Below are 13,636 nucleotides of genomic sequence, written 5' to 3'. Positions count from 1 at the left end.
ATCTAAACAGCTCTTACCTCTCCAGAAGCTCTCCTCCTGTCTCCGGGGACCACTAGAGTATTCCCATTGCTGCCCGGGACTATAGTAGAACCTATACTCATTCTGGGTCCAACTAACATGTACCGTTTGTCTCCGGATCTGTACTGGATGCTGTGGCACAGTGTCCCGTCATAGTTCGGATCTTGTAAATACTTGGAGGAATAGTCTGTGGCTTTGGAGCACTGCATGACCATCAACACGATGATACTGATGAGAAAAAGCGCTGAAACTGACCCCAAAGTAATCATCAAATAAAATGTAACGTTGTTCTCCTCCTCGACATTTACTGAGCTTTTAACATCAGAAGCTGCAAAAGCCTCTTTGGGCTCCACAGCGTTGATCATCACAGTAGCTGTTGCTGAGAGTGAAACGTTCCCATTGTCTTTTACCAGTATGACCAGTTTATGCTCAGCCTCGTCTGTCTCTGTGAATGACCGAAGTGTCCTGATCTGTCCTGTATAGCGGTCCAAACTAAAGAGACTGTGGTCTGTAACTTCCTGGAGTGAAAATAATAACCAGCCGTTATATCCTATATCAGCGTCATAGGCTCTCACTTTAGTCACCAAATGTCCTGCGTTCACATTGCGGGGAATCTCCTCCACACCTTCAGCGGAACCGTTAGCGCTGACTGGATACAAGATCACTGGAGCGTTGTCGTTCTGATCCAGAATGAACACGTTCACTGTGACGTTGCTGCTTAGAGACGGAGTTCCAGAATCTGTAGCAACAACTTGGAATTTAAATGTTTTGAGGGTTTCAAAATCAAAGCTTTTTAGCGCGGAAATGTGTCCATTATCAGAATTAATATTGAGGAAAGATGCCATATCATTGTGTTTCCCCTCACCTCTAACAATGTGATATGAGATCACAGCATTTTCATTCAAGTCGTTATCAGAGGCGCTAACAGAGAATATGGACGCACCGGGAGCGTTATTTTCCACTAAGTACAGCTCGAGGGGGTTCTGGGAGAATTCCGGTCTGTTATCGTTCACATCTGATATCTGGACGCTCAGAGTTTTGAATGTGGACAGAGGAGGCTGACCACAGTCAGTCGCTGTTATTGTGATGTCATAATGTGATACAAGCTCTCGATCTAAGCGTCCCTTTGTGACTATAGAATACACATTTTCTTGAAATGAAGGTTTTAATTCAAATGGTACATTGTCTAGAATACTAGACAATACTTTCCCATTGAGACCAGAGTCCCTATCTGTCACACTAATGAGAGAAATAACGGTTCCTGTTTTTGAATCCTCCGACACCATGTTAGAAAGTGATGTCACTTCTACTTCTGGTGTGTTGTCATTAATGTCTATTATCTTGATGGTAACGCGACAATCGACAGTCATTGGGGGTTGTCCCTTATCTGAAGCTTGAATATTTAACCTGTAGACCTCGTTCTCCTCGAAATCAACGTGTCCTTTCACTCTAATCTCACCAGTTATGCTATCCATCTGAAAAATGTCACGGACATTACTCTTCACAGCTCTTCCAAATGAATATTCTATCTCTCCGTTCAAGCCGTCATCTGCATCAGATGAGTTTACTCTGAGAACAATGGTTCCAACGGGAGAATTTTCTACTAAACTGACTGAATATGTTTCTTGACTGAATATTGGTCTATTATCATTCGTATCAAGCACCGTAACAGTTACATTAAGAGCACCAAACTTTGGCGGATTCCCACCATCTATTGCAGTCAAAAGCAATGCATGCTTAGAGTTTTGCTCTCTGTCCAACGGCTTCCTTAAAACTAAAAAGAGAACTTTATCTCCCTCCCCACTATCCCTTAACTCTATCTCAAAGTGGTCATTCTGGCTTAATTTATAAAATCGTACGGAGTTAGTTCCAATGTCTGGATCACGCGCGGTCTGGAGCTCGAAGCGCGCTCCGGTGAGAGTATTCTCTGGTATTTCTAATTGTATATCTTGCTCAGGAAAACTGGGCGTGTGATCATTGACATCCATAATTTCTACTCCTGCGTAATGTATTTCTAGAGGGTTTTCCACCGCAATTTTCAGGTTTATCAAACAGGCTCCATTTCCATCACACAGCTCCTCTCTATCAATGTTGTTATGAACGGACAAGACGCCATTTTTCTGGTTTACCTGGAACAGAGCGTCCTTAGATCCAGAAACGATACGAAATCGCCTCTCCACCAAAGTACTGACGTCAAGTCCCAAATCCTTAGCAATATTTCCAACAACGAATCCCTCTTTCACCTCCTCTGGAATAGAGTATCTGATCTGTGCAGAAACCTGCTCCCCGAAGCACAGCAGCAGAGAGAAACGCAGAGCAACCCACCAGTACTCCCATCTGCGCCTTTGTCCTCCGTCTCCCATCGTATGAAATACAATAAAACACGAGCTAAAAATCAGAGCAAAGTGTTTCCTGGAATAAATAGTTCCATGTGTTATACCCGATAGTGCAATTCATGTATAGTGAAATCTTGTGAATGAATTAGACTATTCCGTTCAACATACCACGGCCGTCTCCGATGTCGACAGGGTTTTTGTGGAACGAAATGCATCTTTAAGGGGCAGGGTTGATGTACAAAGCACAACACTGTTACCTAGTATAACACTGACACCATGTGGTCCAGGAATCTGATCTCCACAATTATTTGATCTAATAGCCCATAGCCTACTCCTCATTTAGGCGTTATGTATCAATAAATACACAAACACCAATCATTATAGTGGGCCGAGAGCATAAGAAATTAGAGACTTGCTAAAACGAAGGAGTTAACAGAAAACTGATCGCCCAATTTAATACACCTGAAGCAGTAGGTTACCGAACACGCAAATTCGAGCGTTTGTTTCAGAACCACGAGAGTGAACAGTAACCATGTTAACGACTTTCAACACTCTCCTTCACAACAAACGGAGAAAACATTGCACAAAACAATGAGGCAAATTACGCAGAGAACTGGTTTGATGTGATTGGAATCATAACATTTCTTGAAAAAATAATCTAAAAATAACAGCCTATACTTTAAACGTTTTAAAAATACATCTAAACAGCTCTTACCTCTCCAGAAGCTCTCCTCCTGTCTCCTGGGACCACGAGAGTATTCCCATTGCTGCCCGGGACTATAGTAGAACCTATACTCATTCTGGGTCCAACTAACATGTACCGTTTGTCTCCGGATCTGTACTGGATGCTGTGGCACAGTGTCCCGTCGTAATTCGGATCTTGTAAATACTTGGTGGAATAGTCTGTGGCTTTGGAGCACTGCATGACAATCAACACGATGATACTGACGAGAAAAAGCGCTGAAACTGACCCCAAAGTAATCATCAAATAAAATGTAACGTTGTTCTCCTCCTCGACATTTACTGAGCTTTTGACATCAGAAGCTGCAAAAGCCTCTTTGGGCTCCACGGCGTTGATCATCACAGTAGCTGTTGCTGAGAGTGAAACGTTGCCATTGTCTTTTACCAGTATGACCAGTTTATGCTCAGCCTTGTCTGTCTCTGTGAATGACCGAAGTGTCCTGATCTGTCCTGTATAGCGGTCCAAACTAAAGAGACTGTGGTCTGTAACTTCCTGGAGTGAAAATAATAACCAGCCGTTATATCCTATATCAGCGTCATAGGCTCTCACTTTAGTCACCAAATGTCCTGCGTTCACGTTGCGGGGAATCTCCTCCACACCTTCAGCAGAACCGTTAGCGCTGACTGGATACAAGATCACTGGAGCGTTGTCGTTCTGATCCAGAATGAACACGTTCACTGTGACGTTGCTGCTTAGAGACGGAGTTCCAGAATCTGTAGCAACAACTTGGAATTTAAATGTTTTGAGGGTTTCAAAATCAAAGCTTTTTAGCGCGGAAATGTGTCCATTATCAGAATTAATATTGAGGAAAGATGCCATATCATTGTGTTTCCCCTCACCTCTAACAATGTGATATGAGATCACAGCATTTTCATTCAAGTCGTTATCAGAGGCGCTAACAGAGAATATGGACGCACCGGGAGCGTTATTTTCCACTAAGTACAGCTCGAGGGGGTTCTGGGAGAATTCCGGTCTGTTATCGTTCACATCTGATATCTGGACGCTCAGAGTTTTGAATGTGGACAGAGGAGGCTGACCACAGTCAGTCGCTGTTATTGTGATGTCATAATGTGATACAAGCTCTCGATCTAAGCGTCCCTTTGTGACTATAGAATACACATTTTCTTGAAATGAAGGTTTTAATTCAAATGGTACATTGTCTAGAATACTAGACAATACTTTCCCATTGAGACCAGAGTCCCTATCTGTCACACTAATGAGAGAAATAACGGTTCCTGTTTTTGAATCCTCCGACACCATGTTAGAAAGTGATGTCACTTCTACTTCTGGTGTGTTGTCATTAATGTCTATTATCTTGATGGTAACGCGACAATCGACAGTCATTGGGGGTTGTCCCTTATCTGAAGCTTGAATATTTAACCTGTAGACCTCGTTCTCCTCGAAATCAACGTGTCCTTTCACTCTAATCTCACCAGTTATGCTATCCATCTGAAAAATGTCACGGACATTACTCTTCACAGCTCTTCCAAATGAATATTCTATCTCTCCGTTCAAGCCGTCATCTGCATCAGATGAGTTTACTCTGAGAACAATGGTTCCAACGGGAGAATTTTCTACTAAACTGACTGAATATGTTTCTTGACTGAATATTGGTCTATTATCATTCGTATCAAGCACCGTAACAGTTACATTAAGAGCACCAAACTTTGGCGGATTCCCACCATCTATTGCAGTCAAAAGCAATGCATGCTTAGAGTTTTGCTCTCTGTCCAACGGCTTCCTTAAAACTAAAAAGAGAACTTTATCTCCCTCCCCACTATCCCTTAACTCTATCTCAAAGTGGTCATTCTGGCTTAATTTATAAAATCGTACGGAGTTAGTTCCAATGTCTGGATCACGCGCGGTCTGGAGCTCGAAGCGCGCTCCGGTGAGAGTATTCTCTGGTATTTCTAATTGTATATCTTGCTCAGGAAAACTGGGCGTGTGATCATTGACATCCATAATTTCTACTCCTGCGTAATGTATTTCTAGAGGGTTTTCCACCGCAATTTTCAGGTTTATCAAACAGGCTCCATTTCCATCACACAGCTCCTCTCTATCAATGTTGTTATGAACGGACAAGACGCCATTTTTCTGGTTTACCTGGAACAGAGCGTCCTTAGATCCAGAAACGATACGAAATCGCCTCTCCACCAAAGTACTGACGTCAAGTCCCAAATCCTTAGCAATATTTCCAACAACGAATCCCTCTTTCACCTCCTCTGGAATAGAGTATCTGATCTGTGCAGAAACCTGCTCCCCGAAGCACAGCAGCAGAGAGAAACGCAGAGCAACCCACCAGTACTCCCATCTGCGCCTTTGTCCTCCGTCTCCCATCGTATGAAATACAATAAAACACGAGCTAAAAATCAGAGCAAAGTGTTTCCTGGAATAAATAGTTCCATGTGTTATACCCGATAGTGCAATTCATGTATAGTGAAATCTTGTGAATGAATTAGACTATTCCGTTCAACATACCACGGCCGTCTCCGATGTCGACAGGGTTTTTGTGGAACGAAATGCATCTTTAAGGGGCAGGGTTGATGTACAAAGCACAACACTGTTACCTAGTATAACACTGACACCATGTGGTCCAGGAATCTGATCTCCACAATTATTTGATCTAATAGCCCATAGCCTACTCCTCATTTAGGCGTTATGTATCAATAAATACACAAACACCAATCATTATAGTGGGCCGAGAGCATAAGAAATTAGAGACTTGCTAAAACGAAGGAGTTAACAGAAAACTGATCGCCCAATTTAATACACCTGAAGCAGTAGGTTACCGAACACGCAAATTCGAGCGTTTGTTTCAGAACCACGAGAGTGAACAGTAACCATGTTAACGACTTTCAACACTCTCCTTCACAACAAACGGAGAAAACATTGCACAAAACAATGAGGCAAATTACGCAGAGAACTGGTTTGATGTGATTGGAATCATAACATTTCTTGAAAAAATAATCTAAAAATAACAGCCTATACTTTAAACGTTTTAAAAATACATCTAAACAGCTCTTACCTCTCCAGAAGCTCTCCTCCTGTCTCCTGGGACCACGAGAGTATTCCCATTGCTGCCCGGGACTATAGTAGAACCTATACTCATTCTGGGTCCAACTAACATGTACCGTTTGTCTCCGGATCTGTACTGGATGCTGTGGCACAGTGTCCCGTCGTAATTCGGATCTTGTAAATACTTGGTGGAATAGTCTGTGGCTTTGGAGCACTGCATGACAATCAACACGATGATACTGACGAGAAAAAGCGCTGAAACTGACCCCAAAGTAATCATCAAATAAAATGTAACGTTGTTCTCCTCCTCGACATTTACTGAGCTTTTGACATCAGAAGCTGCAAAAGCCTCTTTGGGCTCCACGGCGTTGATCATCACAGTAGCTGTTGCTGAGAGTGAAACGTTGCCATTGTCTTTTACCAGTATGACCAGTTTATGCTCAGCCTTGTCTGTCTCTGTGAATGACCGAAGTGTCCTGATCTGTCCTGTATAGCGGTCCAAACTAAAGAGACTGTGGTCTGTAACTTCCTGGAGTGAAAATAATAACCAGCCGTTATATCCTATATCAGCGTCATAGGCTCTCACTTTAGTCACCAAATGTCCTGCGTTCACGTTGCGGGGAATCTCCTCCACACCTTCAGCAGAACCGTTAGCGCTGACTGGATACAAGATCACTGGAGCGTTGTCGTTCTGATCCAGAATGAACACGTTCACTGTGACGTTGCTGCTTAGAGACGGAGTTCCAGAGTCTGTAGCAACTACTTGGAATTTAAATGTTTTGAGGGTTTCAAAGTCAAAGCTTTTTAGCGCAGAAATATAACCAATATCAGAATTAATATTGAGGAAGGATGCCATATCATTGTGTTTCCCCTCACCTCTAACAATTTGATATGAGATGACAGCATTTTCATTCAAGTCTTTATCAGAGGCGCTAACAGAGAATATGGACCCACCAGGAGTGTTATTTTCCACTAAGTACAGCTCGAGGGGGTTCTGGGAGAATTCTGGGCTGTTATCGTTCACATCTGATATCTGGACGCTCAGAGTTTTGAATGTGGACAAAGGAGGCTGACCACAGTCAGTGGCTGTTATTGTGATATCATAGCTGGACACGTGCTCTCTATTTAATCGTTGATTCGTCACTAAAGAGTACATCTTTTCCTTAAACGAAGGTTTTAACTCGAAGGGTTCACTCTCGGATAGGCTACATATAACTTTTCCATTGTTCCCGGAATCAATATCGTTTACGCTAATTAATGAAATAACAGTTCCAGGTTTTGCATCCTCAGAAACCATGCTAGAAAGCGAAGTTACCTCAATGTCAGGTTTGTTGTCATTTATATCAAGTATCTTTATTATGACTCTGCATTCTACGGCCCATGGAGGCTGACCTTTGTCTGAAGCCTGCACATTTAGCTTGTACACTTCGGTGTCTTCAAAGTCGACTTCTGCCTTCACACGAATTTCACCTGTAATGCTATCCAATTCAAAGACGTCATACACTTTGCGCTTAAGGTTTCTGCCAAGAGAATATTCAACAACACCGTTAGACCCTTCATCTAAATCAGTAGCATTTACTTGTAACACAATGGTACCTACTGGTGAGTTTTCTTGTAAGGTTACTGAATATGTGTCACGAGTAAACACGGGCTTGTTGTCATTAATGTCAAGAACAGTTATTGTTATATTTAGAGAACCTGATCTTGGTGGATTCCCTCCATCAATTGCTGTTAACACCAGTGTGTGGTTGCTTTTGTGCTCCCTATCCAGAGATTTCTGTAATATTAAAAAAGGTATTTTGTCTTCATCGCTGTCTTTTACCTCGATATCAAAATGATCACTTTGGCTTAATTTGTAAAAACGAACAGAGTTTACTCCTAAATCGGGATCACGAGCTGCCGGGATTTGGAAGCGCGTCCCCGGAGGAATGTGCTCCGCTATCTCAAAATGCTGCTCATGTTCTGAGAATACAGGCGAATGGTCATTTACATCTCGGATTTCCAATTCTACATAATGTATTTCCAAAGGGTTCTCGACAACAGTCTTCAGGTGAATAATGCAAGCTCCATCGCCTTCACAGAGCTCTTCTCTATCAATATTATTATGAACATACAAGACCCCATTGTTCTGATTTACCTGGAACAGAGCGTCCTTAGATCCAGAAACGATACGAAACCGTCTCTCCACCAAAGTACTGACGTCAAGACCCAAATCCTTTGCAATATTTCCAACAACGAATCCCTCCTTAACCTCCTCTGGAATAGAGTATCTGATCTGTGCAGAAACCTGCTCCCCGAAGCACAGCAGCAGAGAGAAACGCAGAGCAACCCACCAGTACTCCCATCTGCGCCTTTGTCCTCCGTCTCCCATCGTATGAAATACAATAAAACACGAGCTAAAAATCAGAGCAAAGTGTTTCCTGGAATAAATAGTTCCATGTGTTATACCCGATAGTGAAATTCATGTATAGTAAAATCTTGTGAAAGGATTAGACTATTCCGTTCAACATATCACGGCCGTCTCCGATGTCGACAGGATTTTTGTGGAACGAAATGCATCTTTAAGGGGCAGGGTTGATGTACAAAGCACAACACTGTTACCTAGTATAACACTGACACCATGTGGTCCAGGAATCTGATCTCCACAATTATTTGATCAAATAGCCCATAGCCTACTCCTCATTTAGGCGTTATGTATCAATAAATAATAATTTAATTTAATTAATTAATAATAATTAATAATAAATACACAAACACCAATAATTATAGTGGGCCGAGAGCATAAGAAATTAGAGACTTGCTAAAACGAAGGAGTTAACAGAAAATGTAATACACCTGAAGCAGTAGGTTACCGAACATTCAAATTCGAGCGTTTGTTTCAGAACCACGAGAGTGAACAGTAACCATGTTAACGACTTTCAACACTCTCCTTCACAACAAACGGAGAAAACATTGCACAAAACAATGAGGCAAATTACGCAGAGAACTGGTTTGATGTGATTGGAATCATAACATTTCTTTAAAAAAAAAATCTAAAAATAACAATAAGTAGCGTAATTTAAACGTTTTTAAAAAATACCCCTAAACAGCTCTTACCTCTCCAGAAGCTCTCCTCCTGTCTCCGGGGACCACTAGAGTATTCCCATTGCTGCCCGGGACTATAGTAGAACCTATACTCATTCTGGGTCCAACTAACATGTACCGTTTGTCTCCGGATCTGTACTGGATGCTGTGGCACAGTGTCCCGTCGTAATTCGGATCTTGTAAATACTTGGAGGAATAGTCTGTGGCTTTGGAGCACTGCATTACAATCAACACGATGATACTAACGAGAAAAAGCGCTGAAACTGACCCCAAAGTAATCATCAAATAAAATGTAACGTTGTTGGCCTCCTCGACATTTACTGAGCTTTTGACATCAGAAGCTGCAAAAGCCTCTTTGGGCTCCACAGCGTTGATAATCACAGTAGCTGTTGCTGAGAGTGAAACGTTCCCATTGTCTTTTACCAGTATGACCAGTTTATGCTCAGCCTCGTCTGTCTCTGTGAATGACCGAAGTGTCCTGATCTGTCCTGTATAGCGGTCCAAACTAAAGAGACTGTGGTCTGTAACTTCCTGGAGTGAAAATAATAACCAGCCGTTATATCCTATATCAGCGTCATAGGCTCTCACTTTAGTCACCAAATGTCCTGCGTTCACATTGCGAGGAATCTCCTCCACACCTTCAGCGGAACCGTTAGCGCTGACTGGATACAAGATCACTGGAGCGTTGTCGTTCTGATCCAGAATGAACACGTTCACTGTGATGTTGCTGCTTAGAGACGGAGTTCCAGAGTCTCTTGCAATTACGTGAAACTGGAACATTTTGAGCGCCTCAAAGTCAAAGGTCTTGTGGGCATATATGGTACCATTGCCTTCATTTATATTTAGGAAGGATGTTACGCTTTGCCCTTTCTTCATACGGTCCAGTGAATAAGAAACCTGTCCATGTTCGCCTTCATCCAAATCAGATGCGCTAACAGAGAAGATTGCCACACCAGGTTTGTTGTTTTCAACTACATAGAACGTATATGGACTCTGAGTGAAGAGAGGACTGTTATCGTTAACGTCTTGTACCTGCACTTGAATCACTTTAGTTGAAGACAAAGCTGGGGACCCTAAGTCGTTTGCCATGACTGTAATATCATATAGAGATTTGGACTTATCAAGGTAGTCTTTGGTGACTAACGAATAGAACTGCCCATCGGGGGAGGGCTTCAGATCAAACGGTATCTCCTTCGATAAAGAACAGACAACCTGTCCGTTCACACCGGAGTCCAAGTCGGTCACCCCCATCAGCGCCACCACGGTACCGGGAGGCGCATCCTCGGGTATCTGGCTGGACAGCGAGGTGACGTCAATCTCGGGCCTGTTGTCGTTCACATCCTCCACTCTGACCAGCACGTTGCAGTGTGTGGAGAGCGACACCGCTCCCTTGTCCGCCGCCAGGACTTTCATCTCGTAAACCTGCTTTTCCTCGAAGTCAAGGCCCCCCTTCACCTTTAGTTCCCCCGTTTTACTGTCCAACTCAAAGGGCTCAGCTGCCAAACCTCTGAATTTACTCCGTAAAGAATACTCGACCTCGCCATTCACTCCTTCGTCCGAATCAGAAGCAACAATTTGCAACAAAAATTTTCCCTTTGGTGCATTTTCCTTTATGGTAACGGTGTATTTCTGCTTGTCACACACCGGCGCGTTATCGTTTACGTCAGACACAGTAACTGAAATATTTAGAGCTCCAGATCTTTGTGGCTTTCCCCAGTAGCAGATATTCTAACGCAGATAACTGTAAATTGTGTTGAGCAATAAGCTCCCTATCCAAAGGCCTTTGTAACACGAGAAAGGGAATTTTGCCATCATCACCAAATTCCTCTGTTTCCACACGAAAATATTGGTTAGGGCCTATCTTATATGATTGCAAAGCATTTAAGCCAACGTCTGGATCATGTGCCCCCTCCACTTGAAATCGAGCCCCGGTTGTTGCGGACTCCACTATTGTTAAATGGAATGATTCTTCTGGAAATCTAGGGGAGTTATCATTATCCACATAATGTATTACATTATCAGTAAAAAAAAAAAAATGACCCACCTGAAAGTGTAATAAATTCCCAATAATGTAATAAGGTATTACATTATCAGTAAAACTGTTATTACAGTCAGGTTATTTTATTACATTATTGGTAAATTATTACATTATTGGGTTTTATTACATTTTCGATGGAGTTAAGTGGACATTTTATTACATTATCAGGCGTTATTACATTATCAGGAAATTATTACATTATAGGGTGCTACAAGGAGTACAATTGCAAGTTGAGATAAACACTAGATAAAAGCCAGGCTAAAAAGGGGTGTTTTAAGATTTATTTTAAATATATCCACACTCTCTGCCACCCTCAAGTGCCCATTTCACCATTGCCATCAAACCATACATGTTAGATATTATGAGTAATTCAGTTCATCTTAATATGTAGGTGATAATTGTATGCCTTTCAAATTCTCCCGGTGTGCCCTCGTCATTCATCTTTAGGACATCCCCTGGTATTCCATTGCCTATTGCAACGGTAAACACTGACAGCCTCTGGCCGAGATAGGTAGGACTGTTCAGTAAACTCGGCTGCCATTGCCTCGATCACATGACTGTGAGGCAGCATGGCCGAACTGTAAAACAGTTGACAATACCATGAATAAAAATCAACTCACTGATAGAATGATGATAATCACACATAAACATCGTCATATCGCTCTATGACATACACACGCACACACGCACGCAGACACACACGCACACATGCACGCAGACACACACGCACGCAGACACACACGCACGCAGAGACACACACACACACACACACACACACACACACACACAGACACACACACACAGTATCCTCCCCCTCCCCTCGTTCTTCCTCCATCATTCCCCTCCCCTCTCTCCCCCTTTTCTCTCCCCCTCTGAAACACACGCGAACACAACGCGTTATTTCTTAGCAGTACCATGACATGGGTATTGTATAGACAGTAAGATAATTCAGTGTTCCTTATATTGCTAAAATTGCATTTAAATCACTGCAGTTGCTGTCTGTGCGATCACCGGATGCTGTAACACGAGCTGAGGGGCTTGTCAGAATATCAAATTACAGGCTGCTTCAAAGCGCACCACGTGCCCCTGCGAGCAGGCAGCGCGTTGCCGTGGCAACGGAGCTCTGCGAGGCAGGTCGCTGTCCGTGGTGCTGAAACGAGGCGCGCGCAGCGAGAGAACAGGGCAGGAGGGGGAGGGGGGAGCGGGCCATGGCTGCTGGAGACAATGAAATCTATGTTTTTTAGCTAATTTTCAACTAATTCGTCTCTTAATTGTTAAACGTTTATACACAGACTTACCTCCCTTTTCACCCCCTTTCCTCCGCTCCCCTCCCCTCCTCCCCCACTTCCCCCCTCCCTTCTCCCTGCCTTAGATTTGTCACATTGAGACACCATAGCCGCTGTCGCCTAGATACAGGATGAATCTTCCCTCATCATTGTTTGGCTGGAAGAAAAAAAAAACATGTGTCTGGGTAATTATAAAACAACGCTTAAACCTACCTTGACTTCACACCAGATAACAACACACACACACACACACACACACGCACACACACACACACACACACACACACACATCATTAAACACCCAAAAGCAAGCCGTTCTTCAGTGAAACTCTACCCTTCCCTTCCTCATCTCCCTTAACCTCTGTCACCGGACCCCTCTCCTGACCCATCCTGTCCTTCTCAGGGTGCCGGGGGGGGACGGGGGGGACCATGAGTCAGCTGTGGGATGAGCGAAGGCTGGGATTGGGGATGTCACAGAGGACAGGAGTCATGGGCGGGGGAGGATCATCATGAGGGCCCAGTTGTTCAAAATGTTTAATCCAGGATCAGATCGAGCTGGCTGATTTCCCATATATACGACTCAAAATCAGCCAGCTCGATCTGATCCTGGATCAGAGAAAAGAATCGGGATCATTCTGATCCAGATTAAACGTTTTGAATAACAGGGCCCAGATGTGGTGCGGTTAGAGGAGAACCATGCAGGGCAGGCCTATGAAGATCACCACTGATACCACCCTGCTGCAGCCAGCCTGGGAGCTCTGAGTGCTGGCCGCCGTGTGTTGTCCGTGTGTCTGCCTGTCAGCGGCTCCCAGCAGCAGAGCAGTACAGTGGGAGTCTCCTATCTGGGTCAGGAGGAGGGAGACACTTTGTTCCGGAAAACTTCTGGGAACGGAACACTGCTAAGTGCTGATCGTCTCCAGCCATTCCCATCAGACCATGGTAAATATCAGCTCGTAAAAACCATTTAATTTTAAAGCTTTTATTCACATTTTGTATTTACAAGCAACACATCAAAACACTGAGAAGTAGTGATTATCAGGAGATGTGGTCACAACACAATTCAGTAAAAAGAAGAAGAAAATAAATAGTAAAATAAGAGACTCATGCTCTGATCCTA

General features: G+C 43.3%; 3 protein-coding genes and 1 pseudogene across 4 annotated transcripts; all 4 read right to left on the bottom strand.

Annotated features, from left to right (window-relative positions):
* Positions 1–2: 2 nt before the first annotated feature.
* On the bottom strand, positions 3–2,381 carry LOC308152221 (protocadherin alpha-2-like; the record flags this gene model as incomplete). The annotated part of the gene is made up of 1 exon (XM_080525145.1): positions 3–2,381. One exon carries the CDS (start codon positions 2,379–2,381, stop codon positions 3–5), a length of 2,379 nt encoding a protein of 792 aa, XP_080381271.1.
* Positions 2,382–3,054: 673 nt separating this feature from the next.
* LOC308152219 (protocadherin alpha-2-like) lies at positions 3,055–5,433 on the bottom strand (the record flags this gene model as incomplete). Its single annotated transcript, XM_080525143.1, has 1 exon — positions 3,055–5,433. The coding sequence occupies one exon, from the start codon at positions 5,431–5,433 to the stop codon at positions 3,055–3,057; it is 2,379 nt and encodes a 792-aa protein (XP_080381269.1).
* A 673-nt stretch (positions 5,434–6,106) lies between these two features.
* Positions 6,107–8,482, bottom strand: LOC308152222 (protocadherin alpha-8-like; the record flags this gene model as incomplete). Its single annotated transcript, XM_080525146.1, has 1 exon — positions 6,107–8,482. One exon carries the CDS (start codon positions 8,480–8,482, stop codon positions 6,107–6,109), a length of 2,376 nt encoding a protein of 791 aa, XP_080381272.1.
* Positions 8,483–9,192: 710 nt separating this feature from the next.
* LOC308153810 (protocadherin alpha-C2-like) lies at positions 9,193–12,950 on the bottom strand (annotated as a pseudogene). Its single transcript has 2 exons — positions 12,854–12,950; positions 9,193–11,166 (listed from the first exon to the last, which is right to left on the bottom strand). The product of its transcript is annotated as a protocadherin alpha-C2-like (transcript).
* Positions 12,951–13,636: the final 686 nt, after the last annotated feature.

This window comes from Nansenia antarctica (genome assembly GCF_963989245.1).
Source record: "Nansenia antarctica genome assembly, chromosome: 3".
In the NCBI taxonomy this organism is placed as follows: Eukaryota; Metazoa; Chordata; class Actinopteri; order Argentiniformes; family Microstomatidae; genus Nansenia; species Nansenia antarctica.
This window is presented reverse-complemented; position numbering and strand designations above follow the sequence as displayed.